This window comes from Geotrypetes seraphini, chromosome 7 (assembly GCF_902459505.1).
Source record: "Geotrypetes seraphini chromosome 7, aGeoSer1.1, whole genome shotgun sequence".
NCBI classification, from domain to species: Eukaryota; Metazoa; Chordata; class Amphibia; order Gymnophiona; family Dermophiidae; genus Geotrypetes; species Geotrypetes seraphini.
In genome coordinates this window covers 91,595,015-91,615,177 of record NC_047090.1, presented here as the reverse complement: position 1 = coordinate 91,615,177, position 20,163 = coordinate 91,595,015, and the positions used below count along the sequence as shown (strand labels likewise).

General features: G+C 42.9%; 1 protein-coding gene across 1 annotated transcript in view; it reads left to right on the top strand.

The window, feature by feature from the left end:
* The window catches only part of AKAP6 (A-kinase anchoring protein 6), a 629,015-nt gene that overhangs the window by 83,582 nt on the left and 525,270 nt on the right, over window positions 1–20,163 (top strand). Inside the window, exon 5 of the mRNA XM_033953244.1 lies at window positions 13,894–13,990. Within this exon, the coding sequence (XP_033809135.1) occupies window positions 13,894–13,990 (97 nt within the window). The remainder of the gene's footprint in view (window positions 1–13,893; window positions 13,991–20,163) is intronic.

Below are 20,163 nucleotides of genomic sequence, written 5' to 3'. Positions count from 1 at the left end.
CATACAGTGGTTATTTATGAATAAGACTTTTTAGTAAAATTTCACAATAGAAGGTGTAGGAGTATAAAGAAGAAATTCTTAATTAGAAAAAGCATAACACGTTTCAAAAAAAACCTGCACCAAGCAGGTTTTTGGCCAATGACTGCAGCACGGAGTACGTGTCTAAAAGACACCTACGCTGGTAACAACCATTTAAGAGACCAGAAGCATAGTACTCCCTACCTCTGAGGCCTTTTCCTGCATGAACACCATGTCAGAAGTATGACTAAATAACAAATTTATAAGAGTGGAGTATGACAGAAGGAATATAGACCTCTTCACATGAGTGGAGTATTAATTTTTGTTATTTGTTGAATATTTATACCACTTGGCTAGATTTTTTTTTACAGTGGACAGAATAACCACAGAATTGCTTCCAGATGTCAGAAGACCAACAGTAGCACAGTAAGAAGCTACTCTAGTTTTTTCCACCACAACCACTCTACCCACATTGTGTGGGAACAGCTGTTTCAGGGGAACCTCAGAACAGACACTGCAGAATAACATCCCAGCTTTGATGGAAAAAAAGGCTGCATTGTGACCATCTCATTCTAATTCCATGCCTCTTATGAAGGATTTACCCCTTATCTGGTCCTGCCTTTTCTCCTCTGTGAGACCGGTTTTGATTTTGGGAGCCATCAGAGATTGCAAGACATACTTCAGATTCAGTAGCACATATTTCTTCAATGATGCTTAAAAAAGTTAATTGAAAAATCTAATTTATAAAATAGCTAAAATCTCTAAAAAAAAGAACATATTTTTAAAGTAGTAACTTATTTACAATAATTTTTTGAAGTGTTTTAACTAAACACATTAATAATATGAAGGTTTTGGATCTATAAAAGATACTCCTGCCACAATTCCTTAGTTGGATAATTTCATTATGATCCACGGAGTGGCAATTCTGAGATTCTTTCCTTCATGTAACTAATCTCCTGGTTGGTTAACCTTTTTGAGTATCTTGTTAATATTGGTTAATCTTTTTTCTTATTCTCTGCTATAAACTTAGCCAACTAAGTCAATATTCAACACTGGCTGGCTACGTTTATAGCAAACTACCAAATACACCATTCAAAACAACAATAACAAAAAAAACCCAAAACAACAGAAAAAAGAAAAAGAGCAAAGACTTCTAATTTAAAAAGGGAGAAAAAAAAAAATCTCAGTGTTGCACAATCTTCTGTGAAAGACACAATTTCACCTTCACTATTGGCAACTCTCTTCTGGTATTTGTATCATCAGAAAAGGCATATATATCACTGGTCAAAAAAACTCCCTTTTTTACAGATATATATATTAAAGAAGTTAACGTATAAATGGCTTGAACAAGGGTTTTGTTATGGCATGAGTATTTGTTTTGTAATCCAACATGCCCCCCCGGGTTATAATGATCTACCTCTTACCTAAAATTCATAAAACTTTGCACAGCCCACCAAAGGGTTTTCATACATTCGCAACTCTTCTCATTTCCTGTCTCGGTTGTCAGAAGTAGTTGAAGTTTCGAAGGTCACTTATCCAGTGACTTTAGATGTCAAATCCTTATATACAATGATAAAACAAAATGAAGCACTAGATGGGCTTTTTGAACTGGAATCCACGTCGGAGTGCAGAAAAATTCCCACAGACCTATTGGTCAAATTAATAGAGATTGCAATGAAAATGAAATTTTTTCATTTTGAAAAATGATTTTTTCCAGCAGATTTCAGTAGTGGCTATGGGGGCAACTATGGCCTCATCAATTGCAAACTTGTTTATGAAGAATTTTGAGTCAAGATGGGGGGAAGACAACCATTTTTATGGTCTTATAAAATTATGGGTCAAATTTATAGACAATGGGGCTCATAATCGAAAGAAAAAAACGTCCAAAAACCGGCCTAAGTCGGCACTTGGATGAACATTTCTCAAAAACATCCAAGTGCCAAAAATAAAAATGGGGTTTGGACGTATTTCTAAACGACCTAGGCCTTCATAGTGCCGCTCAATGTCCAACGCTAAATGGGGCGTTTCGGGAGGCGTGTCGAGGGCGGGAGTTGGGCGGGACGTGGGCTGGCTTAAATTTAGTCGTACAGCATGTATAACCGAAAGTTATACAGCCCAGGATTGACAGAACTTGGATGTTGTGACTTAGACCATGTAAAACATGGTCTAAGTCACAAAATCCCACCTAAACTCACAAGATAAGCACTGCAAACACATAACAGACCCCCCATATATTACCCCAGTGATCACCAACACCCCCCATAAAAATTTTATTCACAACTTTAAATTTCAGCCTCCAGACCATCATCACCTGGCAGCCGGGCATAGGAAAGCCTAGTCATCCAGCACAGAGGCAGCTTAAGTCGTCCTGGGGGTGGGTTAGGGAGGGACCCATAGAGAGGAGGATCCATGCCAATAAGAGCCTGCAATCACTGCATTGATACTTAAACATGTGCACTGCCTTATACACCCCCAAAACCCATTTTTACTGGCATATAAGTGGCTCCTGCAGCCATAAGGGCTATTGGGGTGGTAGATAAGTGGGTCTAGGGGATTCTGGAGGTGGTTTGGGGGGGCTCACCATCACCTATAAGGGAGCTGTAGTGAGGAGATGCCATGGCACCCTTTTTGTGAAGTTCACAGCAGTGCCCTGTAAGGTACCCCACTATTTAGATGGCATGTCTGGGTGTGCCGTCCATCACTTTGCAGACCCCTCCCACGCCCAAAGGGTTTGTTCTAGGCATTTTGGACTTGGACGGAAAGTTGAACGGAAATATGGTATAAAGATGGACGATTTAGTGGCTTGGACGATCAGATCGGCAGGACGTATAATTAGACGATTTTCGAAAGTAAAATAAAGTTGGACGTATCTTTCGAAAATGTGTCTCAGGCGCTTTTTAACTTTGGACGACTTGCGAGATGGACGTAAAGTGACCAAAGCCCAATTGCAAGAGTTTATGATTTGGTTAAATGGGAGGCACCAGAAGATCCAATTCAGTATGGTCTCTCACATGGTGTCTGTAACATGGAAATATCTTTTTTAGACTTTTGTATCAAAAAAGAAGGGGACACATTTATCTCCAAGGTGTTTCTGAAAGAAACAGACAGGAACACCTTTCTCCATTTTGGGAGTAGCCACCCTTTTTCGCTAAAAGAAAGTTTGCCATTTTCTCAATTTCTCAGGTAAAGGAGAAATTGTTCAGATTTAAAAACTTTTAAACAACAAAAAGACCGGTAGAGGATATCCGTCCAACACTGTTAATGCCTACAAGAGGGCAAAATTTTGTAATACAGATTAAAGAACCTATCGAGAGAAGAATGGATTCCCACCTGTGTTCTAAGACAGTGTTCTTCAACCACCGGTCCATGGACCAGTGCTGGTCCACAGAAATTTCCTGCTGGTCCACAAGGCAGGCATGTGCATCAGGCCCAAAACTGTGTTCTTCAACTGCCGGTCCGTGGTACAATCGATGCGTTGTTAATAAGATTATATTGTGTGTATATATGAAAAATGAATGGAAAAAATAGTGTTATAATTAGGACTATGGGGGCAGGGTCTGGGGTGGAGATTGGGTAGAGATGGGCAGAGTCTGGCCCACGACTTAGCCCAGTGTTCTTCAACCACCAGTTTATGGACCGATGCCAGTCCACAAAATAATTCTTTTATTTCTGCCGGTCCATAGGTGTAAAAAGGTTGAAGAGCACTGTTCTAAGATACTCCAGCGGAATAGGAAAGATAGTTTACATTATAAAAAAGCAATGGCGCATTCTTCAATTACATTCTGTTTTTCAAAGGAAAGAGCTAAGAATTGCTTTTAGCAGAAATCTCAGTTTGCAGGAGATTTTATGTTCTGCAGATATGGAATATAGAATGGTGACCACTGAGAGGGGAGGACATAAAAATATGGGACATGCATGACGTGAGTCCACTCTGGAATTGGATCAACAATTCTTTTTAAAATATACTACTTGCAATTTGAGTTTTGTTGTATATGTCATCATATGTCCCTGACCTAAAATGCATGTTGGGCTGATGACAATACGGTTTAGAACCAGACTGGGGGAACACAAGAACAGTTTAAACTGTGAAAGAACAGAACCATGCCTAGTTCAGCATTGCTTACAACAGGAACATCCATTCAGTCTCTCAAATGTTGCATCATAGACCACATTCATGAAGATTTGAACGATAGGAAAGTGGTTCTGATTAAACAGGAACAAGAGTGGATTTTTCACTTGATGTCTGAGGAACCCATGGGGTTAAATTGTCGGATTCATTGGCATTTATTTTTCTAAAAAAATTCTTTTTATGGATTTGTACGCCATTGACAGAGAAAATGAGAGCATGTATATGAAGATTAGCATAAGTGGGGGGTCATACCTTCATCTTGATAAAGAGCAGGGTTTTATTTCCTCTGTGTGCATTTTGACTGATTTTTTGTAATTGTCAAATTCTGTTTGATCTGAGCTCTTCCAAACATGTTAAACTCTACCTGGTCTAAGACAGGTGGTATGATTTAACCTTTATCCGAAGCACAGTGAATAGTGGATAAAGGAGAGAAACTTTTCTCTTTACTGTGCACCTGATTACCTGAATATAATAGAGCATTGTATATAAATTTGGCCTTATCAGGTGCACATGCTAAATTTAATATATGCTTCTTGGTTTGGCATGCAAATTAGGTCCTTATTGCATAACCTACTATTGGGATCATTTAGTAACAATATTCACTTCTATCCAACAAATTCAGAAGAAATAAATTTTAAGAGGAGAACTTTCTAAATATCTAATATACATGTAAGTTACTGGCTAATACATCTCACTCTGCTTTCTCAACCTAAGACGGCCGCTTACTGCATGCTTCAATAGTTTTGTTACTCGAAAACAAGCAGAGATGAATCAAAGAATATATGTGTGATCATTATACCTTATCATGCATTTACAGGGGAATTTAAGGACAAAAAGCCCCTATATCCAACACCCTAGGGCATAACAATAAAAATTACTCATGTCTTCTTTGAATTGGGAAACATACATTTAAAGACAAAAATGGGGAATATTTATATCTGAACTAAAGTCTTAAGACCCAGCCTCTGTTCGGAACCAGCACAAATTTCACCAGTAAACTACAATAGAAGGTGTAACCAATCTCTCCTTAGATGATTAAAAAAAAGAGCTGTCAGATTTAAACCAGTTTGCAAGCTTGCACATCTACACAGGCCAGCCAGATCGGGACCAGCATGGGAGCCCTGCTCGCCCCCCCCCCCCCCCCCTTCCCCTGATCCAGCCGGGACACAGGAGACACAAAAAGACCCAGCGACTGCACATTTACATCAGCCAGCCAGATCGGGACCAGCGTGGGAGCCCTGCTCCACCCCCCCCCCCCGATCCAGCCGGGACACAGGAGACACAGAAAGGCCCAGCGCCTGCACATCTACACAGCCCAGCCAGATCGGGACCAGCGTGGGAGCCCTGCTCCGCCCCCCTCCCCCCCCCCGATCCAGCCGGGACACAGGAGACAAAGAAAGGCCCAGCGCCTGCACATCTACACAGGCCAGCCAGATCGGGACCAGCGTGGGAGCCCTGCTCCGCCCCCCCCCGATCCAGCCGGGACACAGGAGACACAAAAAGACCCAGCGACTGCACATTTACATCAGCCAGCCAGATCGGGACCAGCTTGGGAGCCCTGCTCTGCCCCCCCCGATCCAGCCGGGACACAGGAGACACAGAAAGTCCCAGCTCCTGCACATCTACACAGGCCAGCCAGATCGGGACCAGCGTGGGAGCCCTGCTCCGCCCCCCCCCCCGATCCAGCCGGGACACAGGAGACACAGAAAGTCCCAGCGCCTGCATATCTACACAGGCCAGCCAGATCGGGACCAGCATGGGAGCCCTGCTCCGCCCCCCCCCCCCCCCGATCCAGCCGGGACACAGGAGACACAGAAAGGCCCAGCGCCTGCACATCTACACAGGCCAGCCAGATCGGGACCAGCGTGGGAGCCCTGCTCCGCCCCTCCCCCCCCCCCCGATCCAGCTGGGACACAGGAGACATAAAAAGACCCAGCGCCTGCACATCTACACAGGCCAGCCAGATCGGGACCAGCATGGGAGCCCTGCTCCGCCCTCCCCCTCCCCCCCGATCCAGCCGGGACACAGGAGACACAGAAAGTCCCAGCGCCTGCACATCTACACAGGCCAGCCAGATCGGGACCAGCGTGGGAGCCCTGCTCCGCCCCCCCCCCGATCCAGCCGTGACACAGGAGACACAGAAAGGCCCAGCGCCTGCACATTTACATCAGCCAGCCAGATCGGGACCAGCGTGGGAGCCCTGCTCCCCCCCCCCCCCGATCCAGCCGGGGCACAGGGGACACAGAAACGCCCAGCGCTTGCACATCTACACAGGCCAGCCAGATCGGGACCTGTGTGGGAGCCCTGCTCCGCCCCCCCAATCCAGCCGGGACACAGGAGACACAGAAAGGCCCAGCGCCTGCACATCTACACAGGCCAGCCAGATCGGGACCAGCGTGGGAGCTCTGCTCCGCCCCCCCCCCCCGATCCAGTCGGGACACAGGAGAAACAAAAAGGCCCAGCGCCAGAACCTTTACATCAGCTAGCCAGATCGGGTCCAGCGTGGGAGCCCTGCTCCACCCCCCTCGATCCAGCCGGGACACAGGAGAGCCGGGACTCAAAGGAAGAGCCATTCCTCCTCTCTAACACTCTGATCCAGTCCAGTCCCGAACCCCAAACACCAAAAATAAAGCTATCCCTGCATACACACACACTAGCCACCCTCTTGATAATCCTCCTCATTTCTAGTTGGAAAGCAGCAGCAAACAACTTACCCACCACAACCACAACCTCCATTACAACCAACTTCCAACTTCCCAACAGAAGAACACTCACATCAAGAAACTCGAACCACCACGCCAGCACTCAACACCCTATCACTGTATCCTGGAGAAGAAGATCAACACATCCCAAAACCAAACCTCAACCATCTCCCAAAACACTCATCTACCCTGAAACAGCTCACATTATTCAGACAGACATGGCTTCCCTTACATGTGCCTATGTTAACATCAGAGCCCTAGGATCCAAAACAGAAAACATAAAAAATTGGATAAAAACCGAAAACCTTGACTGCCTATTCCTCACTGAAACCTGGTTCACCTCAGACACAGACCCTAGAATAATAGAAGTATGCCCGCAGGGATACAAAATAACAGTGACCTGCAGAGAGAAAAAAAGAGGAGGAGGACTAGCAATAATAATCAAGGACTCCCTAACCCTAAGCATACAAGAAAAAACATCCACCCCGCAAATGGACTTCCTCGCTTGTCATCTCACAAACCCAACACTAAAAAACTCACTAAACTGCATGCTCTGTTACATAACACCAGGAAACTGGACCACAGTGAGACCTGAATTTGAAAACTTCATCTACCAAAACTCATTAACAGCAGAATATAATCTTATCCTAGGAGACATAAACCTTCACTTAGAAGACACAACTTCCACACCAGCAAATAACTGTCTATCCTTTCTCAATGCCTTATCCTTCCAGATCCTAAACCCACAAACCACCCATGAAAAAGGTCATCAACTGGACATTGCAGCATTCATGACTCACCAACCATCCAACCCAGCAATCCAATCTCCCAACGGAACATGGTCCCCATCCCTATGGTCAGACCACTACACATACAACTTCAACATCAACTGGACCAAGACCAAACCCACACCTCAATCCAAAAAATCCACATACACCGCACGCAAACATATCGAGCCAACCATTTTCTGGTCAAAAGTAGACGAAACTATCCAAGACTGCGACCCAAAAGACTTCATCTCTCACTGGAAGAATGTGACCACCAACATCCTTGATGAACTGGCCCCTCTACAAACCAAAACCAGAACCAGCAGGAAATCAGACCAGTGGTTTGATAATGAATTGCTCCAACTCAAAAGACAGTGTAGAAGATTAGAAAGAAAATGGAGAAAAACTAACCTAGATCAAACAAAAACCGACTGGAAAAAAATCAACAAACAATACAAAAATCTACTAAAGGACAAGAGGAAAACCCACTACACTAATCTCATAGGCACGGAAACCCAAGATTCCAAAAAACTATTCCAAATCCTGAAAGATCTAACAGACACCAAACCCTACACAACCACCAATAACACCCCTCCTCCCTCAGCCATCCTCTTAGCAGAACACTTCAAGAACAAAATTACCAACACCAGAGCCACTCTCAACCTTACCCCACCCCATCAAAATGCAATCATAATCCACCCTTCAGAAAAAGAGTCAACTGCAGCAGACAGAACATGGTCACAGTTCCCCAACACACAATGGTCCGAACTCAATAAATTCTACAAAAAATACAGCCATGCCTCCTGTGACCTCAACTACTGCCCCTCATATCTCCTTACTACCTCCAGTGTAAAATTCCGCACCATACTTCTACAATGGATTCAATCCACGCTCACAGAAGGCATTTTCCCTGATAACCTCAGCGAAATCGTCATCACCCCAATCCAAAAAGACCCAAAAGTACCACAAAACCACCCATCTAACTTTAGACCTATTGCCTCCATTCCGCTATTTGTCAAAATTATAGAAGGCCTAGTAGCCAAACTCCTCAACAACTACCTAGATGACCATAACCTACTCCACCCCATGCAATCAGGCTTCAGAACCAACTTCAGCACAGAGACACTACTAGGCTCCCTTATGGACACTGTCAGACAACACCTTAGTACAGGGAAAAAAATGCTTCTCATACAACTGGACCTAACTGCTGCATTCGACTTAGTAGATCACAACATCCTTCTACAGATCATAGATGCAATAGGCATCTCAGATAAAGTATACTCTTGGTTTGAAGGCTTCCTAAAATCTAGAACCTACAGTGTAAAATCAAACAAAGAAAAATCAGAACCTTGGTCAAACCCCTGCGGCGTACCACAAGGATCTCCACTATCCCCTACCCTCTTCAACCTTTATACTGCTTCTCTAGGAACACATCTGGACAATCTAGGCATAACCACATATAGTTATGCAGATGACATCATCATCCTCATCCCATATGATCATTCTAAACCTACCATGACAGACACACTTCACCGAACACTTGAAACAGTCACAACCTGGATGAAAGATCACAAACTTAAACTCAACCCAGACAAAACCAAATTCATCCTTCTCGAAAATGACAAGGTCCAAACCACAACCAACTTAGAACTCAACGCAACCAACTATCCCATCCAAACCACCATAAAACTACTTGGCATGACCATAGACAGATGCTGCACCATGCAACCGCAAATAAACAAAACAATCCAGAAATCCTTCGCAATCATGAGAAATCTGAGACTAGTCCGGAAATTCTTTGAAAGAACACAATTCCAACTTATAGTACAATCCCTAATACTAGGTCTACTGGACTACTGCAACATCCTCTTCCTTCCTTGCCCTGTTACTATGATTAAACAACTTCAAACAATCCAAAATACAGCCTTGAGACTCATCTACTCATTGAGAAAACATGACCATATCACAGAAGCCTACATCAACTCACATTGGCTTCCAATCCAAGAAAGAATCCAATTTAAATTCTACTGCATGTTATCTAAAACCCTAAACGGAGACAGCCCATCTTACTTGAACAACCGCCTCATCCAAGCACCCACTACCAGACACAGAAAAACGCACTCCCCATTCATTCCTCCCCCAATCAAGGAAGTAAAACGATCAAAACTACACGACGGCCTCCTAGCCACTCAAGCCGCAAGGCTGGACAACCAGATTTCCAACCTTCTGACGTCCACCCCAGACTACAAGACATTCAGAAAAGAAATAAAAACTATACTTTTCAAGAAATTCCTGAAGCAGCCATAACATCACGTACTCTTAATAACTCTAAAACTGACAATTGATCTACCCTTTACTTCACTAGTAATAACAACAGAGCTTCCATTGTGACCCCCTTCTTAATTCTTTTGCAAACCGCCTTATCCTTAACAACCCGTGAAATGTTTAAAAGATCTACTACTTACCTCTCTAGCTAATCAATAGTTCTCCCATTGTAACAACGTTTTTATTAATCTTTTGTAATCTGCCTTGAACCGCAAGGTAATGGCGGAATAGAAATCCCTAATGTAATGTAATGTAATATAATCTATTTTCCCCGGCCTTTTTTTTTTTTTTTTTTAAAGGAGGTAAATAGTATACATGAACACCCCTAAAATGGACTAAATTTCTTTCTTTTGCATATGAAATCCTCCATCATTGTCACTTTTATATGGAGAGATATATTAATTACTACACTGTGATACTCTGTTTAAACAAATACCTTCTTTAATCACAGCTCAACTTGCAATAATATTGTATTTAATTAAATATTGTGAAAACCTCAGACCCAAAACCCGTGACTGGTGATAACACCAAATTGGGGTTCATTGGGGGACCATCATCGTTTTTCACTGTCCCCTTACCATCCAACTAGATATTGCATGAAAATCCAGATTGAAAAAACTTATCTGTAAATCGGATGGTATGATCCCAATAATGATCCTCAGCGGTGAATAAATTATCTCATGCTTATAGTGTGCTAAAAACAACCACTGTTACTCCTCCATAATATGTCCTTGTCCCCCCGACTCGAGTTTCGAGGAATATCTTCTTCAGGGAAGGACTCTGTTACCGGCTCCACATTTCGGCTTGGGGCCGAGAGCTGGGCTTCAGAGCTGGGCTTCAGAGCTCTCGGCCCCAAGCCGAAATGTGGAGCCGGTAACAGAGTCCTTCCCTGAAGAAGATATTCCTCGAAACTCGAGTCGGGGGGACAAGGACATATTATGGAGGAGTAACAGTGGTTGTTTTTAGCACACTATAAGCACGAGATAATTTATTCACCGCTGAGGATCATTATTGAGATCATACCATCCGATTTACAGATAAGTTTTTTCAATCTGGATTTTCATGCAATATCTAGTTGGATGGTAAGGGGACAGTGAAAAACGATGATGGTCCCCCAATGAACCCCAGTTTGGTGTTATCACCAGTCACGGGTTTTGGGTCTGAGGTTTTCACAATATTTAATTAAATACAATATTATTGCAAGTTGAGCTGTGATTATAGAAGGTATTTATCCTCCATCATTGAACATATAATAATATATATCCCAACATGCAAATCAAAATGCATCAACTAGCAAACATTTATCGTATCATTTTAGGGGTGTTAATATATATTGTTTTGAACTACCTCTGGACTTTTGAGGCTTTTTCCCCTCCATTTTTGGTAGATAAGAGACTTTATTATTTGCTATTGGTCTCATCACCATTGCTCCTTTCATCTGGTCCTATTTACCAGTAAGGACTAAATCTAAAATAGTTTCCCCTCCTGTCAGTTCTTGGACCGACTGCCCTTAGTAGCTTTGTAGAAAAGGTAATTAGTGTGGTAGCAGGTGTGGTATATCCCCCACCTGATTTGACTGAGTGCTGGGATTTTACTTAGCAAGACAGTCTAACCCAAGTAGGAGAAAAAGGTAGTATTCAAGAATTTCCCCCTCAGTCGTGTGAGCTGAGCTCATTTTCTACACAGCTTTAAAAAGAAGGTACTATTCACATTTTTCATCTCTTTGTGCATGGATTCCAATTTACCTGTTGTATCAGCTCCTGTAGTTTTCTGAAGCATGTGCTACAATAATAGCAACTTTTTAAATTTGAAATCACTGCTTGGTACTGCTGAGACACTGCTCCCTGCAATCCTGATGACCTGTATCATTTGCTGCCCCTGGTGCGATCAGGGCTCCCTGGGGTAGTGGGCGTATAGCATAAAAATAGTAGCATCATATTGCCAGTGAATAGAAAATTTAGACTAAGATTATTTATTCTTTTCCATACTTTTTGGCACACCAATCTAACAGTGTTCCAGAATTGCCAACTGTATTATTATTGCAAGTTAACACAGACACCATTGATTTTCTATATAAATTCATGCATGCATTAAGGCTGACTGCATTTGTTGTAATCTATTACTGATGGATGATATTACAGATTATAGATGGTCAGCTATGGCTTTGTAGTTTGCCGAGAGAACCAGTTTTTAGGATAATCCGAATTAAGCTGGGATGGGTAGCAGATTGGTTGAAACCCCATTCATTCTTTGACGAGATTGCTCAAGGCTGATGGGAATGATTGTTGGAAAGGGGAAATGGCTGGAATGGACTGGTTTTGTATAGGTGATGTTTTTCCAGATTTTGGCTTTGGAATGGGGAGGAGGTTTATAAATGGAGGAAGGGTTTGGTTTGCTTATTTGTAAATTGCTTTGAGTAATTTTAATAAAGGTGATATATAAATTGAAATAAATGAATAAAAAACTGGTCCAGACACTGTCTCAGTTTGTGCCTCCATGTTTCTTTATGTGTCTGTCCCAATTTGTATGACAGTGTTCACATTCGTGCTTATATTCAAAGATTTTTGCCACCTTTATATATTTGAAATATATAAGCATTTCTGTATTGTGTCACTGGATTAAGAACCTAAAGTACATGTCAGATTTTTCACATGCTTATGCTGCAATGTTGTAAATATTTCTGTAGCGACTGTTGCCAAATTCAGTCATTGGGAACTCCTTGCATTTATGTATTTTCCAGACAATTTATCTGATTATGAGGTTCTTAAGGACAAAATCTGGGTGTCCACTGATGGATTTCAGCTTTTCTTGCTCCTGCGCACTTTTGATACCAGTGTGCTCCCATTGAATACCTTCACATTTTCCCTTCCCTTCTCACCTGAAACTCTGAGAATACCACAAACATAAATTTGCTAATTCCCTCTCAACCCAGACTTTTATAACCTTCTACCCACCTTATGTATGATGGGGGTGCTGAAAAGTTCTCAGCCCAACTAATCAACTTCCTAAATTCTGAGTGTTGCTTTACCACCCTGGGCTCAAAAGCTCCCCATGATTTCATGAAGGAGGTGAAGTAAAAAGTAGGAGTTAAAATAAATAAATAACACAAGTCCTCAACTGGTTCTAGTAGCCAGCTAACAACATCCATCTACTTCATACCAGTAGGGGGTGCTACATCATCAGTGAACTTAGCTCCAGAGTTGCTGGACATAGATGTAAATGTAGGTTTGACCCTTGAAGTGTTTATATTAAAATGTACTATTATGTTTGTCCTAGGGATGTACGTTTGTTAGCATGCATTTGGCTCTTTAGCATGCCTCAAAAGAAAAAAGTACCCCTCCCACACTTTTACTAAGCTGTGGTAGAGGTTTTTACTGCGGCCTGGAGCACCAAATACTCCAATGCTCATATGAATTCTATGAGCGTCGGAGCTGCATCAGAGAATTTGGTGCTCCACGCCACTGTAGAAACCTCTACCGCAGCTTAGTTAAAAAAAGGGTGGTGGTGGTGATTAGTGAGCACTAAATTGATTTAATATATGTTTACCTATGAATTAATGTATATTATGGTTATTAGTGCATATTACAAAGTTCTAACGTATGCTAATATTTTTTTTATTGAAACAAATGTGTGAAATAAAGAGGGAAAAATATGAAAGTTATACGGAGGGTGAAACCTATAAGAACTGAAATGTTTATCCTATGCCCACTTTTAGTTCATATTAGCATGCACTAGTTACCGCAAAGCATAGTGGGACCAATGTACTAATAACATCCTTTATCAGCATTAGCGCAAACTAATGCAGCAGCATGCTTTTATGAATCTAGCTTTTAAGTGGCAGGAGAGGGAGCTGCTTGGAAGAGGCATGAGAAAGATACACCTCGCCCATTTTGCACCCGTGCTTTGCACTTCCCTGTTTCTCCAACCCACGATGCTGTTCTGTTCTTTGCAGAGCTTCAAGCTGAACGTAGACAGCCATTGCGCGCTGAAGGAGGCGGTGGTGGAAGAGGGCTGTCAGCTTCTTGAGCTGATTGTATCTCACAAATCAGGTAGACCCTGTCACAATATATTGCAAGTCTTCCATGTCTCCAGACTATTAAAGAATGAAGAAGCACTGCTGTAAATTACTGCATATATTCCCTTCCTTATGTATTATTAATATTTACATTATCAGATTGACCTTCAAGATTTATAAATGTTTCATATACTGCACACAAAGCTGGAATCCTTATAAAATGATATACTGCTAGCAGAATTGTCAGCCTGTTTCATTCTTGTCCTGCTGTTGTACCTAGTTTCAATAGAGACCACATCACTGAAAAGTTTGCACTGACACTTTTTTTTAATATAGAAGCCATTTCTTGATATATAAGCCAAAGAAATAACATTAAAATAATGTATGAGGACTGCGATCCTCTTGTGTTCCATCTGGGTAATTGTGTAGGCTAGGTTTTTTTCATTGTTTCGACTGATTCTTACCTCCATTTTCATGCTATAGCTTGGGAACAGACCTTGGCTTCACTTCTCTCCCCCCCCTTACAAAACCGTATCACAGTTTTTAGCACCGGCCGTGGCGGTAACAGCTCCAACGCTCATAGAAATTCTGTGAGTTTCGGAGCTGTTACTGCCATGGTCAGTGCAAAAAATACACACTATGGTTTGGGAAAAGGGGAAAAGGGAGGGAGGGGGTGTTAGCCTTGCATGGAGTGGGCTGAGACAGTGGTGTAATAAGGGAGGGACCAGGGAGGGGAGGGGGGTAGATTGCCCTGGGCACCATATTTGCAAGGGGTGCTGGCACCTCTCCTCCTCTCTGCATTCCCCCCAATACTTACATTACATTAGTGATTTTTATTCCGCCATTGCATGTCCAGAGGTGTTACAGAGTAGAGCGGGTTGCTTCAGAGGATTGAAATGTTTCATACATTGTTATTTAGTCTTCACGGATTTCTTGAATAGCAGGGATTTTATTTCTTTTCTGAAAGTTTTGTAGACTGGGGTCACGACTAGTAGATTGGAGAGTTGGTGGTCTAGTTTTGCTGCCTGTGTGGCTAGAAGGCCTTCGTACAGTTTTTCCCGTTTGATGTCTCTGATTGGAGGGTATGTGAATGGTGTCTGGGTTCTCCAGTGTCTGGTTGTGGTAGTTTGGATTAGGCGGTTGTTCAAGTAGGCTGGGCTGTCACCATTTATGGATTTAAATGGTAGACAGTAGAATTTAAATAGTATTCTTGCTTGAATTTGGAGCCAGTGTGAGTCAAGGTATGCCTTGGTGATGTGGTCATGTTTTCTTAGTGAATAGATTAGCCTCAGGGCTGTGTTTTGTACTGTTTGTAGTTGTTTTATCATTGTTGCGAGGCAGGGGAGATATAGGATGTTGCAGTAGTCAAGGAGACCTAGGACTAGGGACTGGACCATGAGCTGGAATTGTTTTCTGTCAAAGAATTTTCGAACTTGCCTTAGGTTTCTCATGACCGCAAATGATTTCTATATTGTTTCGTTGATTTGTGGTTGCATGGTGCAGCATCTGTCTATCTTCATTCCCAGAAGTTTTAGAGTGGGTTGAATGGAGTATGTGATTGAGTTTATTACTAGGTTTGTTAAGGTTGTTTTTTTGGTTGGTTTTTTTTCCAAGAAGTATGAATTTTGTTTAGTCTGGGTTCAGTTTTAGTTTGTGGTCTTTCATCCATGTTGCCACTGTTTCTAAAATTCTGTGTAGTGTGTCTGTCATGGTGGGCGTTGGCTGATCAAAAGGAAAGAGAATGGTGATGTTTTCTTCAGCTCTTCACTGGCGCAAGCAGCATCTCCAACCTGTTGCTCATGCGTGCCTCAGCATTCCCTCTTAAATCACTTCCTGGTCATGAGACGAAGTGTTAATCTCGGTTGTGGAGAAACAGTCAGTCTTAATGTCCTCTTTAAAGACAGGAACATAACTGTACAATTTGCTTTAACATTTTTAAGCATAATATACAGGAATATATCTCTATGTTACACCACAGTCTTAACACCCCCCCTAATATTTAAGTAGTTTATAATAGTCAAGTAAAATTTGTGACAGAAAAGAGCTGGGGATAAAAGGTTAGAACGTAAGGAATTAAATTTTACATTTTCTAATACGATAAACAATTTGGCACAATAGGCAAAGGGGAACCTGAAGGGAATGTTACATCAGTCAATGAAAAAGGTTAGCAGGAAGGAAAATTGCAGCATTAAAGTACTGTAACAAGGTTTTATTTTAGTTCTTACATACTGCCTACAAGTTGTTTATGTGGTGTACATTCAGGTACCATAGAAATTTTTCTGACTCTGGAGGGCTTACAGTCTTAAGGGTTCTTTTACTAAGCTGTGGTGGAAGGTGGCCTTAGCAAAGTAAGGGTCTTTCCAAGTAAGGGTATGCATTTTTTTCACAGTTAGAAAATGGATGGTTTTCTTTTTGTTTTTGTTTTTTTTTAAATTAATGGGCATGTGCTAATTTTGCCAATAGTGCACAGCCATTAAAAATATTAGCACATGAGCACCTACTGGCTCCTATTTTGTAGGCGGTAAGGGCTCACGTACTAATCCTGCACTAATCAGTTAGCACATGGTAATGTGATTTGCACAGAACTGCCCACTCTCTGTTCCCTAGAATCCCACCCCCACTGAAAATGTAAAAAATATATTTTAGTGCATGGTTGTGTGCACAGATCAAAAACTTACTGCAGAACACTTGAACATGGCCCACTGAAATTTTTAACTTTTGGTAAGCATGAGCTAGTGCAGGGGTGCTGAAAATGTCAATCGCGATCGACCAGTAGATCGCAAGGGCAACACGGGGCTCCACGATAGACTCGCATTGCCTTTGCATTCTCCCTGCTTCCCCGACGCCGCAAAAGTCAGGCGTGTGCAGCCACTGCACAAGCGCCGGACCCACAAGCCTTCCTCATCAGAGAAAAAGTTCTGGACCAGCCAATCGCTGCCTGGCTGGCTCGGAATTTCCACTCCGACGTCAGAATTGATGTCAGGGGAGGAGGGAGGATTGTGGGCCCAGTGCTTGTGCACAGGCCTGGCTTTTGAGGTGTCGGGGAAGCAGGGAGAAATCGGCGGCGGTGGCTTGAGGGGGAGAGAAAGAAAGACAGACATAAAGAAAGAAAGAGGGGGTAAGGAGAGAGAAAGAAAGAAAGACAGACAGACAGAAATAAGGAGGGAGGGCAGGGAGAGAGAGATAAAGAAAGAGGGGCAGGGAGAGAGGAAGAAAAAGTTGGACTCATAGAGGGACAGAGAGAGATGGTTGGGGAATGGAATGAGGTCTGGAGGAGAGAAAGCATGCATGAGGCAGAAAAAAAGGGAAGAAATATTGGATGCACAGTCAGAAGGAAGTGCAACCAGAGACTCGTGAAATCTCCAGACAACAAAGGTAGGAAAAATGATTTTATTTTCAATTTAGTGATCAAAATGTGTCCGTTTCGAAATTTATATCTGCTGTCTATATTTTGCACTATGACCCCATTTACTAAACTGCAATAGTGTTTTTTAGCGCAGGGAGCCTATGAGCGTCGGGAGCAGCATGGGAAATTCAGCTTGACCTCTTTGAAAACCCCCCAAATATAAATTATAATTAACATTTTTTCTGAGTACAGTGTGCTTTGTGTTTTTTTAAATTTTATTGTTGGTAGATCATTTTGACTTTTGTAAACCGCTTTGAGTGTGGTTGTAAAACTACAAAAAGGTGGCATATAAGTCCCAAATCCTTTCCCTGCAACCCTTATTTCCATCCTATTTCGGAATTTGAGGTCTGCGCTGTTATCACGCCATGTATTTTTCCACTGAAATATTATAGCACTCATTATAGTCCTGCAGTATTTATTGGAATACAGAAGTCAGGTACACGAGGCTCCAGCAGTTCGTGATGGATTGTGCTGTAAAAGGAAACTGCGATCAATAATAGAGATAAGCAAACACCTTTACTTGCAGGCAACTTGAAGAACTTGGAGAATTCTCATAGTTTATTCAAATTGACTCAGTGAATCTACTTCAGATCTTAAAAAAAAAAAAAAAAATCTGCTCTGTCTTGACAAATGAGTTTTCAAAGATCCAAAGCAGATATCTTTACTGGCTTCAGATTTTTGAAGGGTCACGTCTGCTTTTTGCCTTCCAGCACCACCAGAAAAGGCCTCCCTATACCTCTTCCAGCTGCACCAAAATAAAACCCTTTAAATTTCTGTAAAAAGCATTGGACAATGATAAACTAAGACCTTCATTCAGAACTATCTGGCGTGGGAGGAGGAAGAGGTCAGCATTTGAATTCCCATTTGACAGAGTACATGTGTCACTTTTTTTTTTTTCCTCCAGGGATATTTTCAATTATTCATTACTGAAAATTCAAATCCTCCCTTAAGACCTGCTTTTGCCAGGCATTCCCTCAAGGATAATTATGAAGTGGAGGAGTAGCATAGTGCAGTGGCGTAGCAAGGGTGAGAGGCATGCCACCCCTACCCTTATCTCCGCCCCCTCCCGCTCCTTCCCTGATTCCTCCTGCCTTGCATGCATGCCCCTTTCCTTCCTTCGTACCTCTTTAACAGGCGCGGCGTGAGCACAACCCCAGCCTGCTCCTCGCACCAGTGTCGGCTCTTCCTCCGACCTCACTTCCTGGACCCGCATCTAGGAAGTGATGTTGTTTTGTTTGTTGTTCCTCTTTTTACTAAGCCACGGAAGATGTTTCTAGTGTGGACTGGAGTGCTAAATGCTCCGACGCTCTAAGGAATTCTGTGAGCGTTGGAGCATTTAGTACTCCGGGCCGCTAATAAGTTTAACATGCTTTAGTACAGAATCTTGTGCATTTCTTAGTGCAGAATCAGTGAGTTAATGCCCTTTAAAAAGATTACTGTATGCAACATTGATTAAGGGGTTCTTAAGCTTCATTAAGTGCTAGCATGCACCTAACATGGAAAAAAAAAACCAAAACCCTAACATAGGATGCACTAATGTGTTCTGCATTAGTTTTGGGATGTGCACACGCTAACCATGTCAGAGCAAAAAGTGAGCATTCCTATATTAACCAGTTGGTGCATCTGTATTACTTGGCACTAACTGGTTAGTACACGGGAATGCCTGCAAAAGACGTGGTAAAATTTTACCTGTGGCAATTTTTAAAAATGGCCACATGCTAATGGCAACATTAGTGCATGGCCATTAATAAAATAAATAGAAAATGGGGGAGGGGGGAGTACAGCTGTGGTAAAAATGGCTTTAGCGTGTGGAAATGACCACACAGCTTAGCTAATCTATAAATGTAATGCACCTCAACTGATTTCCATTAAAAAAGTCTAACACACATAAGCATTTTTCTATTAAAATTAATCTGTAAAGCGGTCCTAAAAATTCAACAAAAATTGGGAAAAATCCACAATTTTTGAAATGAATATAATAATTTGATGTTACATTACATTACATTACATTAGGGACTTCTATTCCGTCTATACCTTGCAGTTCAAGGCGGATTACAAAAGAGCTAACTGGACATTTCCAGTGAAGTTACAACGGTTTTGTTTTTTTGTTTTTTGTTTTTTTTTTTTACAAGGGAGGAGAGGTACCTGGATTACCGTATTTTCTCGCATATAACGCGCGCGTTATACGTGGTTTTTACAAACCGCGCATACCCTTGCGCGTTATACGCGTGAGCGCGTTGTACAAAATTTTTTTTACATAGTTTCCCCCCCCCCCCGACGCCCGATTCATCACCCGGAAGAAGTGCTCGCACTCCCACCCCGAAGGACTGCTCGCGACCCCACCCGAAGGACCGCTCGCACCCCCAAAGCCTCCCCCCCTCCCCCATGGAGAAGCTGTATGCCTTGTTTCCGGATGCCAGCCCAGCTGCTTCCTCTGCCGGTGGTCCTGCCCCTTCTCAGAGCCCTGTGCTGCGCTGCTTCCTCTTCAGGCGGTCCCGCCCTTTCTCTGATGTCAGAGAAAGGGTGGGACCGCCGGAAGAAAAAGCAGCGCAGCAGGGCTCAGAGAAGGGGCGGGACCACCGGCAGAGAAAACAGCTGGGCTCGCTGGCATCCGGAAACAAGGTAGACAGCTTCTCCATGGGGGAGGGGGGTGAGGCTGTGGGGGTGCGAGCGGTCCTTCGGGGTGGGGGTGCGAGCGGTCCTTCGGGGTGGGAGTGCGAGCGCTCCTTCGGGGTGGGGGTGCGAGCGGTCCTGCGGGGGGGGGTGAATCGGACGTCGGGGGGGGGGCATCAGGCTTTCAG